At 37.3% G+C, this 18,622-nt stretch overlaps 1 protein-coding gene across 5 annotated transcripts in view; it reads left to right on the top strand.

Moving 5' to 3' along the window:
- LOC134797040 (protein PALS1) overlaps positions 1 to 18,622 on the top strand; it is a 222,126-nt gene that overhangs the window by 192,193 nt on the left and 11,311 nt on the right. For all 5 annotated transcript variants that reach the window (XM_063769250.1, XM_063769254.1, XM_063769252.1 and 2 more), the window contains 5 exons: positions 14,023 to 14,218; positions 16,392 to 16,615; positions 17,064 to 17,231; positions 17,729 to 17,834; positions 18,054 to 18,151. In XM_063769250.1, the coding sequence (XP_063625320.1) occupies positions 14,023 to 14,218; positions 16,392 to 16,615; positions 17,064 to 17,231; positions 17,729 to 17,834; positions 18,054 to 18,151 (792 nt within the window). The remainder of the gene's footprint in view (positions 1 to 14,022; positions 14,219 to 16,391; positions 16,616 to 17,063; positions 17,232 to 17,728; positions 17,835 to 18,053; positions 18,152 to 18,622) is intronic.

Genomic DNA, 18,622 nt, shown 5'->3' with positions numbered 1-18,622 from the left:
TTTTACGTAGGTATATACCTATGTAACTTAACTTTATCTATGTAAATATGGTTGGACGGCCAGCTTCGTAAGCACCAAGGAGGGTCCCTAATAGTTACTAAAACTGCCAATGTTCTTGCAATACCAGTTGCAAGACCCCAGTTTACCTTACCGTCTTCTTTAACCAACCTTGTAAACGTAACGATTGTGGTCACAAGTTCTACCAACAACTATTAACCATAGATGAACCTTAACCCTTGGTTATATGGCTCACAATTGTCAGTTAGTTAGTTACCTGTGTGATGTTAGGTACCTCCGGACATTTATATGCGTAGTGTCAGATGCTACTGGTGACCTTCAGTATTGTAAGAAATACATTAGTGTGTGTGGTGTAAATAACACACTTGTGTGTATAAAGATTACTTCACAGTTGCAATAGTCTTGTAATAATGTATAAATACACTTTATAGTTTTTCAATACATCATACAACTACGAGGAGCATGTATTTTGTCGACTATTGTAACATTTATCCTTAATCTATTAGAAATAAAAGGAATTTAATAGTTATTAGACAAATAAATGTATCCGTTTTCTTAGTAATCATGTAATCGACACAAATTAGACACATTCTTAAATAAAATCTAATGTAGAGGTAATTAAATATACCTCCTCTTCTATTTATTTGTGTATTGTGTCTTTATAGTTTATACATAAATATTATGTATAAACTATAAAGGAATGGAGAGACGATTTTAAAACATTTGCAACTGTATGTTCTTTTAACCCGTTACAATTAAGTTACTTACTTAATTTTGTGGATACCGTTATATTAATTTCCATAAACTTACTTCTTAATGCAATTTGGTATTCGCTGCGACAAATTAAAAGCCGACACTCCATTTACATCACCATTTATTTCACACGTTAATTAGTATCCAATCAGCAACCCAATATTCGTACAGCCTTAATATTATTGGCACTGCAAGGAACAATCAAATGTATGGGCCATAATTATAGTTCCTTTCTAATTTCCTGGCTTTAATTAAGCCATAATAGAAACGATATTGATAAACATGTTTATTACGTGATTATAACGCGATAAACATAATTATTACGTCGTTATACTTACACGTGTATTTTAACTTGATCGACAACAGCCAAACATACTAAAAAAACCTCCAAAACAGTGCCAGTGCAATGAAACGATAGTTACGAAATGACAAGATGGCGCCACATACTGGATAAACCATTAGCGGCGGATCTTTAAATCGTGATCCATAGATCATGGTGTCGTCATCGCCGCGCGCGCAGGCGCGCTCTCAACATGACGTCGACCCAGAAAGAATAAAAGCCTACTCTGTGAGTATTTGTTATTGTGTTTGTATTTTTATGCAGCTTATGAATGAAAATGGAACAACTTTCTATAGGTTGTTATGAGTCTTTGCATAATGCAGTATGAAAGTTTGTTTCTAAATTTAACTGGGTTATGAACTGGACTAATGAAAGGAAACTGTGCCATAAAGAGAACAATATTATAACCCATTTTGGTGTGCAATTCACGGGATTGTTTTAATTTTAATGCTGGTGTTATACAAACGCTAGCGGCCATAAATTATGTAGATAAATTGCTTGTTTTGTTTGCATTTAACGTGTCCGAGCTTTATCCAATCATATGAGAATTGTATTAACGCTTAAAATTTGCAAATGAATTTATAACATTGCAAGTTAACCAATATGGCAGTAACATCGGTGTAGCCTTAAAATTATGGTTCATAATATAATGGAAACAATTTTATTGCAACAGAACAAAATGACAAATTAGCACACAGTTGCAAAAAACACAATACAATGGCGTTAAAAAATCCATGAGGTAGACATTTAAAGAGAATAAAACGATATGATTTAGTCACTGGTGTACAGCTAGTGGTTGTTATTAATTGTTCCAAATTTTAGCTATCTACTTACTTAAAACGGTCTCTGAGAAATATGCCTGTAATTTATTTACAATACTACTCCCATCTCAGACCATCAACGCAATAGCAACCCCTCTGGTATTACAGGTATCCATTGGCGACGGTTATTGCTTACAATCGGGCGATTAGTCTTCTCTTTGCCTCCTATATTATAAAAAAAACAGTCATCCCAGGTCTCGGTAAAAAAGTTTTTTAAAATATCACACCTATTTGCCACATTGCCCATTTGGAACCAAATTGTCCAGTTGTGTTTATATCGATCTAATTAAAATGACACCCATGCGCCGAGTTTTCCATTTCTGATCTAACCAATTTGACATAACTTTCAGTTTCGTCACGGTCACTGACCGATCCTTGAATATCTCGCTAGTCAATGTCAATATTATTCAGAATCTGTGTCACAGATTAGGCCAAACAGAAATATCGGCACTACTTTGAAAAAATTTCGTATCTAACACTGCTACTCAAAGTCGAAAGGCAGTAACTCTAACCATAGGCTACGGTCCGTACCCTTACCATCAGGCGGGCCGTATGCTTGTTTGCCACCGATGTGGTATAAAAAAAAACTCTGTATCCATCTAATACATAGATATTTTTCTTTTGGTTGACAGGACAAGATACGAGTTTTTTTCAAAGTATTAAGTTTGTTGTTATAGTAAATGGAACCTGTAATTGGATCTCATTTCATGTTAAAACATTGCTTTTGTCCAGCTTCAGACTAATATACCATTTGGATGGACAATATATTAAGGTTCAAAGTCATATCCCATCACATCTAGAAAAATAATTTGGTTTGCCTGTGTTATACAGGGTCATTTTTGGACCGTTAGCCATATTGTGCGAGGTGATTAGGTTGGTCATACTGAACAACTTTTTCTACGGGACCAACCCCAAAATCCCAAAAAAAATTTGGGCTCCCCATAGAAAACGTCGACATCCACTAGTCTAGGTAGACCAAAATGTATGAAACGGACAGAAAACATTTTTGTGATTTCGCAGTTGATCCCATAGAAAAAGTTGTTCAGTATGGCCTACCTAATCACCTCGCACAATATGGCTAACGGTCCAAAAATGACCCTGTATAAGTTTGGCTGGAATTATGGACCTCTAAATGGGTGATTTGGACGGTTATTAGAGTTAAGCCTTACAAAGCAGAGGGGAATATATTCACACAATGATTTTGAACATTATTTCAATGTTGTAGAGTTCAATTTCCCGTTCTCATGCCGTTAAAGAGATAATGGCCAATTTCAGGCTATTATGACAGCGCGAATTTGATTATTAATTAATTAACTACATGTCGTTTTATGCCCATTAATTATGTAGCATTAAAATTGCCTATGACAAGTCGTGAAAATCGTCATGATTCGTAATCATACAGTTTTAATTAATTTTTCTATGTACAGTCACCTCCAATAATATATGTTACTCTTCGAAGGCCGCAAAAATATGTGACACGCTCTTATGGCTCTACAAATAAGATCGTGTCAGATATTTTTGCGGCCTTAATTATGTAAAATATTATTGCAGGTAACTAACTGTACTTGAAAAGGTCAGGAAAAAACAAAATTTTTGCTTATATTTCATACTTGATACGCGACGTAAATGGATAAAGTTTTTTCCTTTTTTCCGCAATCAGAGCGAAATTATAACTTTTCGTAATTTTAACATTTAAGTATGACGAATTCGCGGTTAGGTTATCCTTGCTATAATTGTCTGTACTTAATTGTTACCTCTTCAAACCGCTAAATCGATTTAAGTATGTAGATGAAATTTGGTCTTCTTCTTCTTCCTTGCCTTATCCCTTCATTTGGGGTTGGCTCTTTAAATCCCAGATATTTAAGTTGATTTACTTTGGGCAAAGGCTGGCCATCTATGAATATGTTGGTATTGGGTGTGGTCTGATTACTGAAACTGCATCTCATGTAGATGAAATTTGGTATTTAAAGATATTATAGATAGTCTTAAATCTAAACCCGGGAACGACATAGGATAGTTAGTTTATATCAATCATCATCATCCCACGCGGACGAAATCACTACCACTAGCTTGTAGCTATAAAACTCTGTAACACTCTAATCTTAACTGACCATTAGTAGATAATAATGTCAATAATAATAGACCTTACATGTTTACAATAAGGTTTGAATTGTCTCTGTTAACTGTTTGGAAGACGGCAGACGGCTCCTATGTATGTTAGAATTTTCACACGTAAACATGATGACCTACCGCTAATTTTAACATATGCGTGTGTATGACAATTATGTCATAATCATGATGGAATTTGTTAAATTGCAAATTGTTTAACAAAATGAATCTGCTGATTATGAATACCTACGTATATACACCGTGTTTTTATTGAATTCCGTTAATTTCGGGGTATGGTTAAGTACGTTTAAGAGAACTAAATGGCATAGTTAATTTTCAAAAAAAAAATATTTTTTAGCTGTTTTTTTTAGAAAAAAAAAAGTTTTAAATTAATTAAATGTAGCATATAGCGTTGTTGTAACACGGGAATTACATTTAACTCAACCAAACAATTGGAATCTGTGAAATATCAATGTCATTTCGAACATCGATCGACCGAGATTGTACTTAAGTTTAGTAGCAAATGTATGAACTCATTCTAAACACTAATCAATATGTAAACCGGCCCTAAGGCAAGTGTACGCGCCTGTAGAGGCCTTATAGGAAAAAAAAAATATTGATTATCTCCGAAATGGAGTTAATTAGAATATCGGTGTATTTGAGAAAGTTACTCAATTTAAGCTCAGGAATGCACCCTTGAAATTAACGGAAATAAAAAAAAACACGGTGTATTGTGCTCATCAGCATTTACAGTCCTCGCAAAATATTTATATAAAACACGACTGTGTTATATATAATTATATTGACACTTATATAGTAACAGCACCAGTCATGGGACATTTAAGAGCAAATTTGGAGTATTTATGATATTTCCCTTGTACATGTAAACTCTCTCCGCTTAGCGTGTTAAAAGATGAAAGTCCTATCCGCCTTTCATGTTTTAGGCGTGTTGTATCAAAGATACTGCAATGAGTTTCCACATAATTAACAAATTAAAACTATGCTTTTTTTCTCCAGTCATGGACACCAAAAGCTCCAGTAATGGGCCCCCGGTAATGGACGTGGATCCAGTAATGGGCCCCCTATAATGGACATTGCTCTATCAGTATAAAATATTGAAATGGGGAATAAGTTATGGCAAAAAAATCAATTTTTGGTATAAGCTTTTATCGCTGAATGTATTTTTCTTTCCACAGCCAATTATTATTGTATTAGATTCACCGAGACAATTCTAATATACACAAACACAATTAGTTAGGGTTTATTGCGATAAAGTTCCCATGGCCACCTCCTGTCTCCATCATCAGATCAAGTCCATGTTATCATAATATTGCATTATCATCCGATTTGCATACTTAATTACGTACTTACACAAAATTTCAACTGAATCGGAAATCGAAAAGTGGGTCAAATTCAGCTACCAAGATTTGACCCACACTAACTAACAAGGCAAGTTAAATAAAAGTTTGCAAAAACGATATTAATTTATCCTAAGTCCGAGAATACCTCCTGGTTGACATATTTCGTAACTACATTTTACTTCTGTATTGTTTAAAACATGAAATTATGGCATGGCAAGCATCATTATGTCAATTGTCCCATCATAGGAGGTATGCAGTTTTACAGCTCCTATAATGGGATTGGGCCAAATACCACAATTTTTTTACATCTGTGGAGTCACAACATAGTGTGTTGTATACCTTATCTCATGGTAAATGCAATTAACAAAACACATTCTAGTTTTCATCAAGTATTAATTAATTCAAATTTAATAAATTAACTCACCTCTCTTAGCGAAGTTGTTAAGAATTTTTAGTGATATTTTTTTTCAGTGGCACGACAACTTTTGGGTTGACGCACATTTCTTAAAAAATAAACGAATTTAATAAAAATTCAAACATAATCAGCTCTAGGACTCTTATTTATGATAAAAATATATCCAGTGTTTATAAACTACTTTTATATACTTATTTTAGAGGAATTGTGTTTTTTTGTCCCATTACTGGTTCCGTGTCCATTATAGGGTATACTACTATATATATTATAATTATATTGACACTAGTTTCTGCCAGCGACTTCGTCTGCGTGCAATCTATCTCTACACTAATTTCATCAAATCAGTTCATCAGTTTAAGCGTTAAGTAGGAACAGACGGAAACTTTACTTTTGCATTTATAATTTAGTAGGAATTATACTGAATATACAACGGAAAGCCAAAACATCGAGGGCATTGCAATTTGTAGTAGCTTCTATATATGTATAAGAAAGATTTTTTGCAAAGTGAAGTAGGTAGTGAGCGAAATCTAGTAATAAATAATAATTACGGGTTATTTACCAGCCTACGTTTAATAAAACGGATTTAACATAAATATATACTTGTGTTATTAGGTAAGGGAGTAGATCACAATTAGTTTTTTTCTTTCAAGCTAAAAAGAATTCGTACCTATGTTGTAAACAACAATAGTAAAATTCCTCGCCATTGGCTGTTTTTCCACTTGTTTCACACAGTTGAACAATATACTTAGCAGGTAATAATGGATTGTCATGTAGCTAACTGGCTTATTGAAACATTACTAAAATTACGTGATCCGTGTGGGGCCTGAGAACGAGCGAAATCGCGTGCATACAAAGGCTCACGGAGCGGTTCACAATGATTTTTCAATTGATACATTCTTAAAAACAATTGACATTGAAATTAATAATAAACGGCTAAGACGACCTTCACATTGCACGCAAATAGGGGTCACATATCAGAGGGTCTAGCCAAGATGGCACTCGTTTTTAGTAATGTATGAAATAAACACGTGAGTTTTCGTATCTGTCATACCGAGGTGTGATTTTAACCTCGTACGAGTATATCTATTTATTATAGATATCGTTGTCCAGCAAGTACAACACAAGTATAATTGAACTTACCGTCAAAGAAAATTTGAAATAGAGGCGGATTGTCAAAGTAAGTTATGTAGCCACAGTCAATTTACTGCCATCTCTCGACAGAAGATTAAAACTGTTAGAACGCCATTTGACTTCGATCCTTATTCTTTCATTTATATGTATTAATTTGTTAAATATTGAAATTAACGCCATCTACTCGATAGTAGGCCAAAGATATGGCGCAATCTTTTCGAGCGATGGCGCCATAAGGCCATAACCTTTATACACTCTATTCACTTGGTTACTGTGGAACTAGCTTCAGGTTTACTAAGTCGATCTATCTATGTACGATTTGATATTTATATTTATAAAAAAAAATCGGTCTAGGCAAGTAGGCATGCCTTTCGATAATACGAGCGTTGTATGGCCCCGCGTAGCCGCGCCGTGTTAATGCTTATGTTGTTGCGTAAACATAGTATGTACAACATTACAACATAAGCTAACACATCGGCTGTCGATACACGGCACAAGCCGGATTCACATTCGTCTGACTTGTCTGTCTCTAGTCGCATGAGAAAGGTTTCATACATTTAATATGTTATGTTTATTTCTCTGGTGCATGCTGCGTCAGAAGGGCCGCGCCAGTTAACGTTGCTCATACTATTTTTCGTTCATGCGATTTTAGATAATTGACGCTCAATAGGGGCAAGGAGGTACAATAGATTAATTTAATACCGCAATGTATTGCAAATCGCATGCTATTATCCGTGACGTTAGTAGAGGCCATTAACGGCCCAATTCGAACAATACTTATAAGATGTCACAGTGATACGATACCGATCTGTCAGTGTCAAAAGTGAGATTTTGTACCCGTAAACTGGTACTCCTGAACTTGCCTGCAGAATGAAATGGAAATGGGCTGGTCATGTTGCGAGAATCAGAGATGATGATGATAGATGGAGTGAGAGAATATTATACACTGGCACCCTCGCGAGGTGAAAAGACCAAGACGCCGCTATGATATAGCGAAGACGAAGATAGCTGGAAATACATGGACTCGGCAAGCTAAAGACAGAGATCATTGAAAGGCTTGGAGGTGGCCTTTGCCCAAAAATGGGTACCTCACCGTAATGTATGATGTGTTAAACCTAAATGTTAGTGTAATATTTTGTGAGAATAAAGGCTTTATTATTATTATAAACTGGTACTCCTCAAGCCGTTAGAACGTGATGGAAACCTCCGCTCGTAAGCTCATAACGCATGCTGTTGAAGTTAGCTCACTCCGAGTTCGTACGCCGTACGTGTGGTTTTCAAACTTCTGGCATTTTGCAAACTAAAACAACACGTTCAGTAGTTAGGACAAGTTTGTTTGGAGAATACGAACTTATGCGCAACAACCTCCTAAAACAGTATAAATTAATATACATAGTAATACACGGTGTGGCCTGTAACACGAGCAAATAATCAAAACATAGATTGTACTCCTCAAACGGTGACACTTTTGTTCAATATCTTTTAAAAATTATGTAGTCTTTAGAATTTCTATTTTTCATACGAAATAAATATTATCTTCAATGTACGCCATTATAATTGTGATTGACGTTGCTTGTCACGCCTTAAACATAACAAAATTCGCAATACAACACATATAGCCATATACTTACTTAGTTAATAAACAGATAGAAAGATTACTCTAGCAAGATTTGTCCGTTTGCCTTTTTGTACGTCTGTCCAACAAAAAAAGCGTAATGTTATAAGGGTTTATGTGTGTTGAAGATAAAAGGGGTCTAAATTACGTAAATAAATCTTGATAACAGTATACAATACAGCAATTCGCCGAGCCTAAACATCTAACCATGTACTACCCTTTTTAAAATAAAAAACTTATTCACATTATCGTAAAATAAAAAAAAGGGCTAACCTCATTTAAATGGGGTACGGACAACATATGATTATGTGCATGTATAATGTGCAGTCACATACACAATTGTTTTCAACACTATTCCAATTAGGTAAGGTTGAAAATGGCTTGTGTTTGTGAATTGGGAATGTTTTGTATTCACCGCGTTTGGTATGATGTCATGTTACTATGACTACCGTCGTGTGTACCCGGTAAACAAAAGACAGTGGACGTCATTAAAGCCGGTATGATCGAAAGCGGGGTTGCGAAATACGACGCCCAGAATCGTTCGAAATTGATGACAGTTTGTGCAGATGTAGTGCATAACATGGTCTAATAAAACATGGTCTTCCATTCCCAGAGTGACACGGGCCTACGTCACAATAACATTGCCACTTTATTTCAACATAACATGTTACATGGGTACATTATACCTATAGTTAATAAGTTAAAATATTTCTTTATAATTTTATAATTTTCATTTATATGTATTTTAGCTTAAATTTTACAATAACACGTCATTTTTAATTACTCGTTAGCAATATCTTCCGATTCACGAAAGAAATTTCAGACTTTCGGGTAATTCTGTTTATACTACTGGCAACACAGGATAGCGCTGTGCACTTTTGACAATTCGGATCTAGATAACTTCATGCCCTGACCGTCATCCTTGTCGAACGCGTGTTAATTGTTATTTCCTTCTCGCTCAGTGTCAGCAGTCGCAGTGTTTTCCAAACTTTTCACGCCGTAAGCTTGGTAATTAATGTGTAACTGTGAATTAGTTTTTCAAACGTTTGTCTTGTATAGATAAATAAAGTTTAATTTAATACATTAGATTTGTTTTATTTTACTATGTTTCTACATGAATAACTTAAAATTAATGCCGTTAAAATAATTTTCACCGTTGGTTAAAATTCTCCCACATTTCAAAGTTTGAGAACCTGTAAACAGCATGATGACGTAGGCGCGTGTCAGTTAGGTCATACGCGAATCTCGGAATGGAGTACCAGGCGGAGTATATTATTATACCATGGTGCATAATTGTTTTCCATCGTATTTTCTCGGAAACGTTCGTATTTCTCATGCTACTTCAGTCAACCTCAGTACTTTTTGTTCCGAGACTGACTGAAATAGCAAAACACGTTCTTACGTTTCCGTGAAAATACGATGGAAAATAATAAAATTATGCACTACATCTGTAGCGGACTTACTGGTGCCGGAATGCCGGTGTAATGCTATGGCAGTTGAATAGTTTTCCATATTTAATTACACAAACGGGTCTACCGCGATATAATTTCATTGTGTTTACCTTTAATTCCGACGTTTCAGCTGAGTTGCACCAGCTGTGGTCACGGAAAGACTGACGTCCCAACAAATGTCAACGGAGATATTAATAAAACACCACTAAACTACCCGAAATTAGTTTATAAAAATGTTCGGGGTAATAGTTTTCCGCCTATTCCTCAATTTTTTTTAATACCCAAGCATGACCTAGACTGTTGACTTTTTGTTAGTCTATACAGATCCATTATTCATATCGCTTCTTCAATATCTGACTAATAAATAAGTTATCTTCTTCTTTAGGTGCCATATCCTCTACGGATGTCGGCTACCACAGTCCGGAACTCTTCTCTATTTGCAGTTTTTCTGCCTAGCGTGGCAGCGTCGATTCCCGTCCAACTCCTAAGGTTATCCATCCAATTGTTTTTCTTTTCCCTCTGCCCCTTATCCCTTCGATTTTTCCCTCTATTATCCGTCTAACAATATTATATTTGTCATGTCTGTATACGTGTCCAAATTAAGCGGTAAATAAGTTATAGTTATCAAAAATGAGTCATGCTCTAACCATGTCGACTTTGCAGCTGACCCTAGACTAAATATCTTAAGGGGGCCCACAGATTACCAGTTCGCCGGAAAATATCAGCCTGTCAGTTGTTCGGGACTGTCACTTCTTGCGTATAACAGACAGGCTGATATCGTCCGGCAAACTGGTAATCTGTGGGCCTCTTATGTCTGTTAGCCGCCCTCTACCGTTCTCTACCACTTAAACTTTTATTATGGAATAATATTAACATCAATAAATTGCTCTGATAATTAGATTAAGATTAATTACGATTCATAAGAGCTTGTTGCTAGGCCTACATGAATAAAGTATATTTTTGATTGATTGATTGATAAATAAATAGTTCTTTTTTCCTTTGGAAACTTTGGAATAGTGGACCGGTCCTATTAATTTACTTCCAAGGACTGGGTCCTTTAATGCAATTACTAAACGCAATTTACTGCATTTGTACTGTTACGCAAAATTACGTGATACTAGACTGGTTTTATAGAGCAGGTAGATTACGACAACTAGAATAAGGTACAGTCGAGGTTAGAGATATTTATGAATGGATTTAACAATAAATTCAAATTAAACGTATTGATGGCGTTCCAGCAGAATCGAAATTTTTGATGGTCTTTCGTTCTGCTCATCTTACTAAACAATTGAAACTGCTCACCCTTTGAACGCCACGTTGGCTTAAAGGACTTGCATCTAGGCCATGATTGTTGAAAAATAAAACCAGCCTAGTGCGAATTGGACTCGCACACGAAGGGTTCCGTACCATTACCTACGCAAAAAAATCACGTTTGTTGTATGGGAGCCCCACTTAAATATTTATTATTCTGTTTTTAGTATTTGTTTTTAAAGCGACAATAGAAATACATCACCTGTGAAAATTTCCACTGCCTAGCTATCACGGTTCGTGAGATACAGCCTGGTGACAGGCAGACGGACAGCGAAGTCTTAGTAATAGGGTCCCGTTTTTACCCTTTGGTTTCGGAACCCTAAAAATGAACGCCACGCATATCGTGTGCGGCGTGTCATTGTGAACCTTGTAGGATTGCACGATTAGCAGCACGAATGTTGGTTGACGTCTTTAGCGGTCAAATAATTTCTAAGTTTCGCCGCGGATATACAAAGGGTTAAAAAATCAGGTTATCAGGGCTAGACTTGATTAGGGTTTGAATGCCATTCTAATAATAGATCATTGTCAGACCGGGGCCTCGTCACGGGCATGGTTCAGTTAATTGACATGCGCATCCGGAAACACGGACCCATTAGTGGTCCATCGATCACTTCCGGTTTATGGGGTAATGTATAAATCTTCGTATGCTTTTATGCTGCATTAGGTATGATGGATGTGCGCTGGTGGCCTAGCGGTAAGAGCGTGCGACTTTCAATCCGGAGGTTGCGGGTTCGAACCCCGGCTCGTACCAATGAGTTTTTCGGAACTTATGTACCTACGAAATATCATTTGATATTTACTAGTCGCTTTTCAGTGAAGGAAAATATCGTGAGGAAACCGGACTAATCCCAATAAGGCCTCGTTCACCCTCTGGGTTGGAAGGTCAGATGGCGGTCGCTTTCGTAAAAACTAGTGCCTACGCTAATTCTCGGGATTAGTTGCCAAGCGGACCCCAGGCTCCCATGAGCCGTGGCAAAATGCCGGGATAACGCGAGGAAGAAGATGAGGTATGATGGAATGTTTTGTACCATGGCCCACTTTTAACTGTCCGTCATTGGACCTTATTACAAAAGGCATAAAGGTCCACCAATGGGCAATAAGGAGTGTTGCTGTTTGTATGCAACAACACTATTACAGCCTACAAAATTGGTTTACGTTTTATGGCAAGTTGTGTAAATGTGTTTTAATATTCCGGAATACTGAAATGATCAATGGCCAGTTTACTATTTAATTATTCTGTTTTTGTACCAATCATGTAGGAAAAAATACTGTCTCGGGTGAGACTTGAACTCACGGCCTCTGGATCGATACTCCGGCGCTCACAGTAATTTTTAACATAGTTCGCAGACGTTTTTGCTTGTTAAAAATTTAATCACGTAGGTACTAAAGTAAGAGATCGAACAGACAAATTAATGCAATCGAATTTATTTAATACTACATGCTTATTTTAGAGCTGATAATAATTAAAAAGCAATTGCGATTATAAAATGACAACAAAATAATAGTCAAAAGAGAGATGGACTTGCGTTCACTGATGATGATGCTCTCCTGACCGATTTCGGCCACAGCGACTGTGTGCTCTGGAGTAAGCAATTTTTAGCTCGTGTTATTAGAGTGTAGCTGATCCACTCTCTGATGCGCCCTTAGGTGGCTCACGTACTTCTAGCTATCTTCTAGCTAAATACTCGAACGCATTTTGGGCACGTCAGCACACCACCTACATAGTTGTAGGAAATTGCGTTCACTTAGCAACCACTTTAATGCATAAAGCATGTGCAATTTCAAATGTTGTTGCTGCTCTACTTGCTTTTGTTTTCGCAAATGGACGTTGTCTTTAAATAAATACACTCGAAGCCAACAAGACAAGTACGAGTAGTTCGACTTTATTTTATGGATCCTAGCGATGACATGTAACTACTACTCACCGCAAGGATATCCCAATGTGTTCGCAAATTTGACATTCTTTTGGACACGTTAGTTTTTCATTTCAGCACTTGACGCTGATGTCTATAGTACTTTCAAATTCGATAAGTAAGGTGACAGGTGACATCTCCATATCATTTATAACCTAAAAACGCCAAACTGTATCGCAATTATGTAGAGTAATATGATAGACAAACGCTAACAAGTTCAAATTATCAACAGCATTTTTGTTAATAGTAGTGGAGTGTATCTTGTATCAGATTCTTTGAACCCAAACTGCAGAGATATATCTCTATTTTTTAACGTACCTAAGTATATCACTATCGCTAATGCTATATTTTGGTGCCTTGTCATTATTAATATGACTATCTATCAATGTCATAAACAGGACTTGTTGTGGTTACGTGGCATATTTTTCACAGTTTAGTTCAGTTTTTTTCGTATCCTAAAAAAACTGACAGGTGTCAGCATACCTACCCATCAAGTTTTAAAAATACTATAATACGAATAAATTTAAAAGTGAAAAAATTACTGTCTTGGGTGAGATCCAGAAGCCGCGAGTTCAAGTCTCACCCAAGACAATAATTTTTCCACTTTTAAATTTATTCTAAGCTTAATAGCATCGTTCGCAGACGTTACTGCTTGTTAAAAATTAAATTACTATAATACGAGTAGGTAGGTAGATATTCTATCGCAAATTATTTATAATTTCTCAACACATTTTCTCGTTTCTAGTTGTACGACAAACGACTAAACCTTCTTTCTTCTTTCCAGGAACAACTTCGACAACGCAAAGAAGCGGAGGAACGCGCGGCGGCCCAGAACGAGTTCCTACGCACCTCGCTCCGCGGGTCCAACAAGCTCCAGGCGCTGGAGTCTACGCCCAGCGGTGGGACCGCCTTCGTCAACGATGCCTACGACCCCTACGATGACGAGCTGGACGGCGAGTCGACGCTTTACAATATTGTCGGTGAGTTATGTTCAAATGAAGCGGCCAATGATGAAGATTATGGTCTAGAACGAGTTCCTACCCAACTCGCTCAGCGGGTTCAACAAGCTCCAGGCGCTAGAGTCCACGGCCAGCGGTGGGACCGCCTTCGTCAACGATGCCTACGACCCCTACGATGACGAGCTGGATGGCGAGTCGACGCTTTACAATATTGTCGGTGAGTTATGTTCAAATGAAGCGGCCAATGATGAAGATTATGGTCTAGAGCGAGTTCCTACCCAACTCGCTCAGCGGGTTCAACAAGCTCCAGGCGCTAGAGTCCACGGCCAGCGGTGGGACCGCCTTCGTCAACGATGCCTACGACCCCTACGATGACGAGTTGGATGGCGAGTCGACTAATATTGTTGGTGAGTTCTGTTTTAAACACGTTAGAATCCTAGGGGCCTAAATAAGTGACAATCTTTGATAGAAAACGCCAACGATTACGTGAATTTTCGTTCATCTGTCATCCCGATGCCGTTTGTCGATGTAAGATTGTCATCTTGGCTAGACCCCAGGCGTACGGTTTTCTCTTTTGTCATCGTTGCCGTTACTTTCGAAATGTATGTTATTTTTGCTCAATAATTTACAGCACGTAGACTCATTAAATTATGCAACTATTGACCCATATGTGAATCATCCACATGAGCGGTTGTCAAAGGCTGTCTAACGCCTAGACCGCTGGTCCGTTTACAAGGAAAACAATATTCGTAGTAGGTTTACACTTCCAGATCACTGACTAGTCCTCTTCTGATGTAATTTCGTATTGATTATTAAAGTTTTTTTCTTCCAAAATGCCGATACTATCTTTTTCTTTTTAATACCCAGATTCTTTTTCTTTTTAGTATTTTCACGGAGACGAAATCACAAAATTAATTAAATTCTAACGTGCAATAAGCATTTAACTCATTTAAGTATAATTTTATAGGTATCTTATCTATGAGTACTATACCTATTTATCTTAATAAACAATAAAACTGAATATTCAATAATGAACGAGTACGAGTAACATACCGTTATTTTCTCGACTTCATTTAAATAACAATGTATATCATTAATAAGGATAGACATAATAACATTAGAAACCTTATTATCTTATGCTAATTTCGCAGTGTAGGCAGTATCAAACCGTGCAAACCGAACACAACGAACAAAATAGAACAAACATGATCATAATTGTTTTCCCACAAGTTTCAAACCTTGAACTGTTAATGGTGATATAATACGCCTATGCCTTTTATGGAGGGTCAGTAAACTTGTTTCATCATAAAACGCAGACCAAATGCGATTTTGTTTTATAATTAGATTCGTATTGTTTTGTGTGTAAATGCATTTCCATATTTATCTGGACTGCCATATGGTATTGCTATCATTGTAAACAACAGTATGGTCACGACTCGATTGTCATTTGTTTGTCACGACTTTAAGGCGTTAATTAGGTTAATACTTCAATGTTCATTGTAAGTTAATCTGTACCTGTTTTGTTACTGCACACTTGCATTTGCAATCACCACGACAATTTCTTAGCTCCAAAGACATGAATGTCGTTGAGCCCAATACACTACCCTGTAGTACACCCATTAAATACGACTTTCAGGCGCTTGTCACATTATGCAATATTTTATTACGCTGTCTTCTGTATATTTATCAGTATTCTAGTTATCTTAGAATAACTAAAATACCAATACGTGTTAAGAAGTTGAATGGATACCATTTTAAACCGTTATTTTCCTGACCAACACGAGGATTGAGACTATATCAAAGGTTTTCGTTAAATCCAAGAATCAGCATAAATCGATTACAATTTTCCTTTGTAAAAATGAATAACGATATCTGTTAAAAATAATACGTGAATCTTACTTCCGCGTGACTGGCGTATTTTTTCTGCTAACTAAGGGAACATCATATCAAGTTCTTGTTTTAACGAAGCCAAAATATCCCATCGTGCGAATATGTGGCAATTAATCTCTGGGTTAATGGTTGTGTGATGTTTCCTAGAATCCATGAGTCTAACATTTATGCAAATACCTGTTCCAGCAATGTAGGGAATGATGTATGTTATGTAATTACTGTTCTTGGAATACTATAATCCTCGTGAATCCTCCTATCATAATCAGTCTTCAGAAATCTAAATTATTCAATCTCTTTTTTCCAGATTACCAAGAAGTATCATCAGCTCTCACTCGCATCCAAAAGGCGCTCGGGGCAGCCGGGGAGTCGGCGCTGGCGGCGCGGGTGGCGGGCGCGGCCAGCGCTCTGCTATGTCCCGAGCTGCGTACTGCGTTAGGCACGAGGACCGCTGTGCTGACGACAGCGAGGCATGAACGGCCTGGGCTAGCGCCGCCGGTTACACATAGGGCCACGGAGCGGCTAAAAGAAGTAAGTACATAAGTCAAGTAGCGGTGAGCTGCAAAATTGCATTGACACATTATGAATTCATTCATAAAGTATCGTGTGTGAAAAGCACTAGGATCTGCTAGAAAGTCTCTGCCCTGAACTAAAGATGTCCCGTAAGATTTATAGTACGGGAGGCTTTTGGTCTCTGGTTGATGTCTTACTACTACTTTCAACGTCAGAGTGGATGTAGGTAGGTCGTAAGCAGGAGAGAAATATTGCCAAAGAAAGCGTCTCACGGCGTACGACATCAATCGGAGACCAAGGCCCAGAGAAACAATTATTGAGGCGGCTTTTCTTTCTGGCGGCTTTATCCAACACTTTTGTTGCTGTTTCAATGGTATTCCAGTCGTCTTCCACCTTTAACTTTCACGAGCTCATGCCGCGTCACTCACTCCTCAGCAGCTTTGCTAACCTCATTGTTTCATTTCAGTGTATGGACGTAGTAGGCGCTCATACAACTACCGGCGGAGTGGCGGCGGCGCTCTGTGCCGAACTTCTAGCCGCGCTGGGTGGGCTAGAGCTAGAGTCGCTTCTACAAGCACATGACCAAGCTGCAGCGCTCCTGGACCCGGCTAGCTTCACGAGGAAGAGAAATAAGGTAAGATAGTGGGCTGAAGTATCAATTTCATATGATCCTCTTCCTTGATTCTCCACTGGCAAGCTTGGAACCAGAGTAGCTTCTACAGGCGCAAGACCAGGCCGCAGCGCTGTTGGAACCTGCAAGCTTCACGAGCAAAAGATCTTCGAGCTTTTCGAGAAAGAGATTTTTGACAATAATATATTATCTTATCTTATGGAAACGCAGGCTATGAAAAGAAAGAAAAACTTGAAAGCCTCACAGAGGTTCTGCATTTTGATCAAGCGTACCGAATTCAGGATTTTTACACGTGCTCAGGTCTTAATTGCATAGTAGAGTTAGGTCTCGATTGCATATTTATTCTCCCAGACACCATTACCAAGAACATTTCCCACCTATTATTTAACACGGTAAACCAGCCATTCACCTCTGTGCAGAACACCCTCACAGGTAAAAGTACTGAAATGCCTAAACCTAGAATATTCAAGAAACTTACAATGTGTTTATATTGTCCGCAGACTGGCAACAATCTAAATCACAAAGACGACAAAGCTTTAACTGCGCCCGACGACCCCGGCGAGCACATTAAAATCATCAAAATAGAAAAGACTAATGAACCACTTGGTAAGTTTTTTTCTAATACCTATTAAGTGACACAATCGTTAATAGAAAACACCAATTGAATGTGAAATAATGTATGGAATTGGTAATGTAAATTTTCGTTGCACGTTACGGGGGCTTAATGTAATAACGATGTTTTACGTTGGATCACGTTAAAAGCTACTTGGATTTTCTTTGCAATATAATAAATGTTGTACTAAGCAATATAAACGTCGATTCCAGGTGCTACAGTGAGAAACGAAGGAGAAGCGGTTATTATCGGTAGGATAGTGCGCGGTGGCGCGGCCGAAAAGTCAGGGTTATTGCACGAGGGAGACGAGGTAAGGGAAACTATAGCTAATAACGATGATGATGAAGATGACGATTAATGTGATGACGTTGACAAACGCGATGGTGATGATGGAGGGGTATGCGTTAAGATAAATGTTATAGTTTATGATCAAGAAGAATAGGGTGAAGATACTGAAGATTAATGAGATGATGGTGACAGTAATTAAGGCGGTAAGAAAAATAATATAGTTTCGATGATGATGAAATTGATGAATAAGATGATGAGTATGGAAAATGACTTTATATCGTTGATGATAATGATTGCGATAGTGATGACGACGATGACAATAAAGGTTAGGATTTAGGAATAGTAAGTTAATAAATAAGCTTGAAATTATAAAGATTATTTTGAAGATGAATTTAAATATAAATTGAAATGTTACATCAACCAAGATGACAAAATTAGTAGTATCCATCCATCATCTTTATTTATTGTATTCTTAGCAATCAAGTCTCCATAA

The sequence above is a fragment of the Cydia splendana genome, chromosome 14 (genome assembly GCF_910591565.1).
Source record: "Cydia splendana chromosome 14, ilCydSple1.2, whole genome shotgun sequence".
Lineage (NCBI taxonomy): Eukaryota > Metazoa > Arthropoda > Insecta > Lepidoptera > Tortricidae > Cydia > Cydia splendana.
Note: the sequence above shows the minus strand (reverse complement) of the source record. Positions and strands in the feature narration are given on the sequence as shown.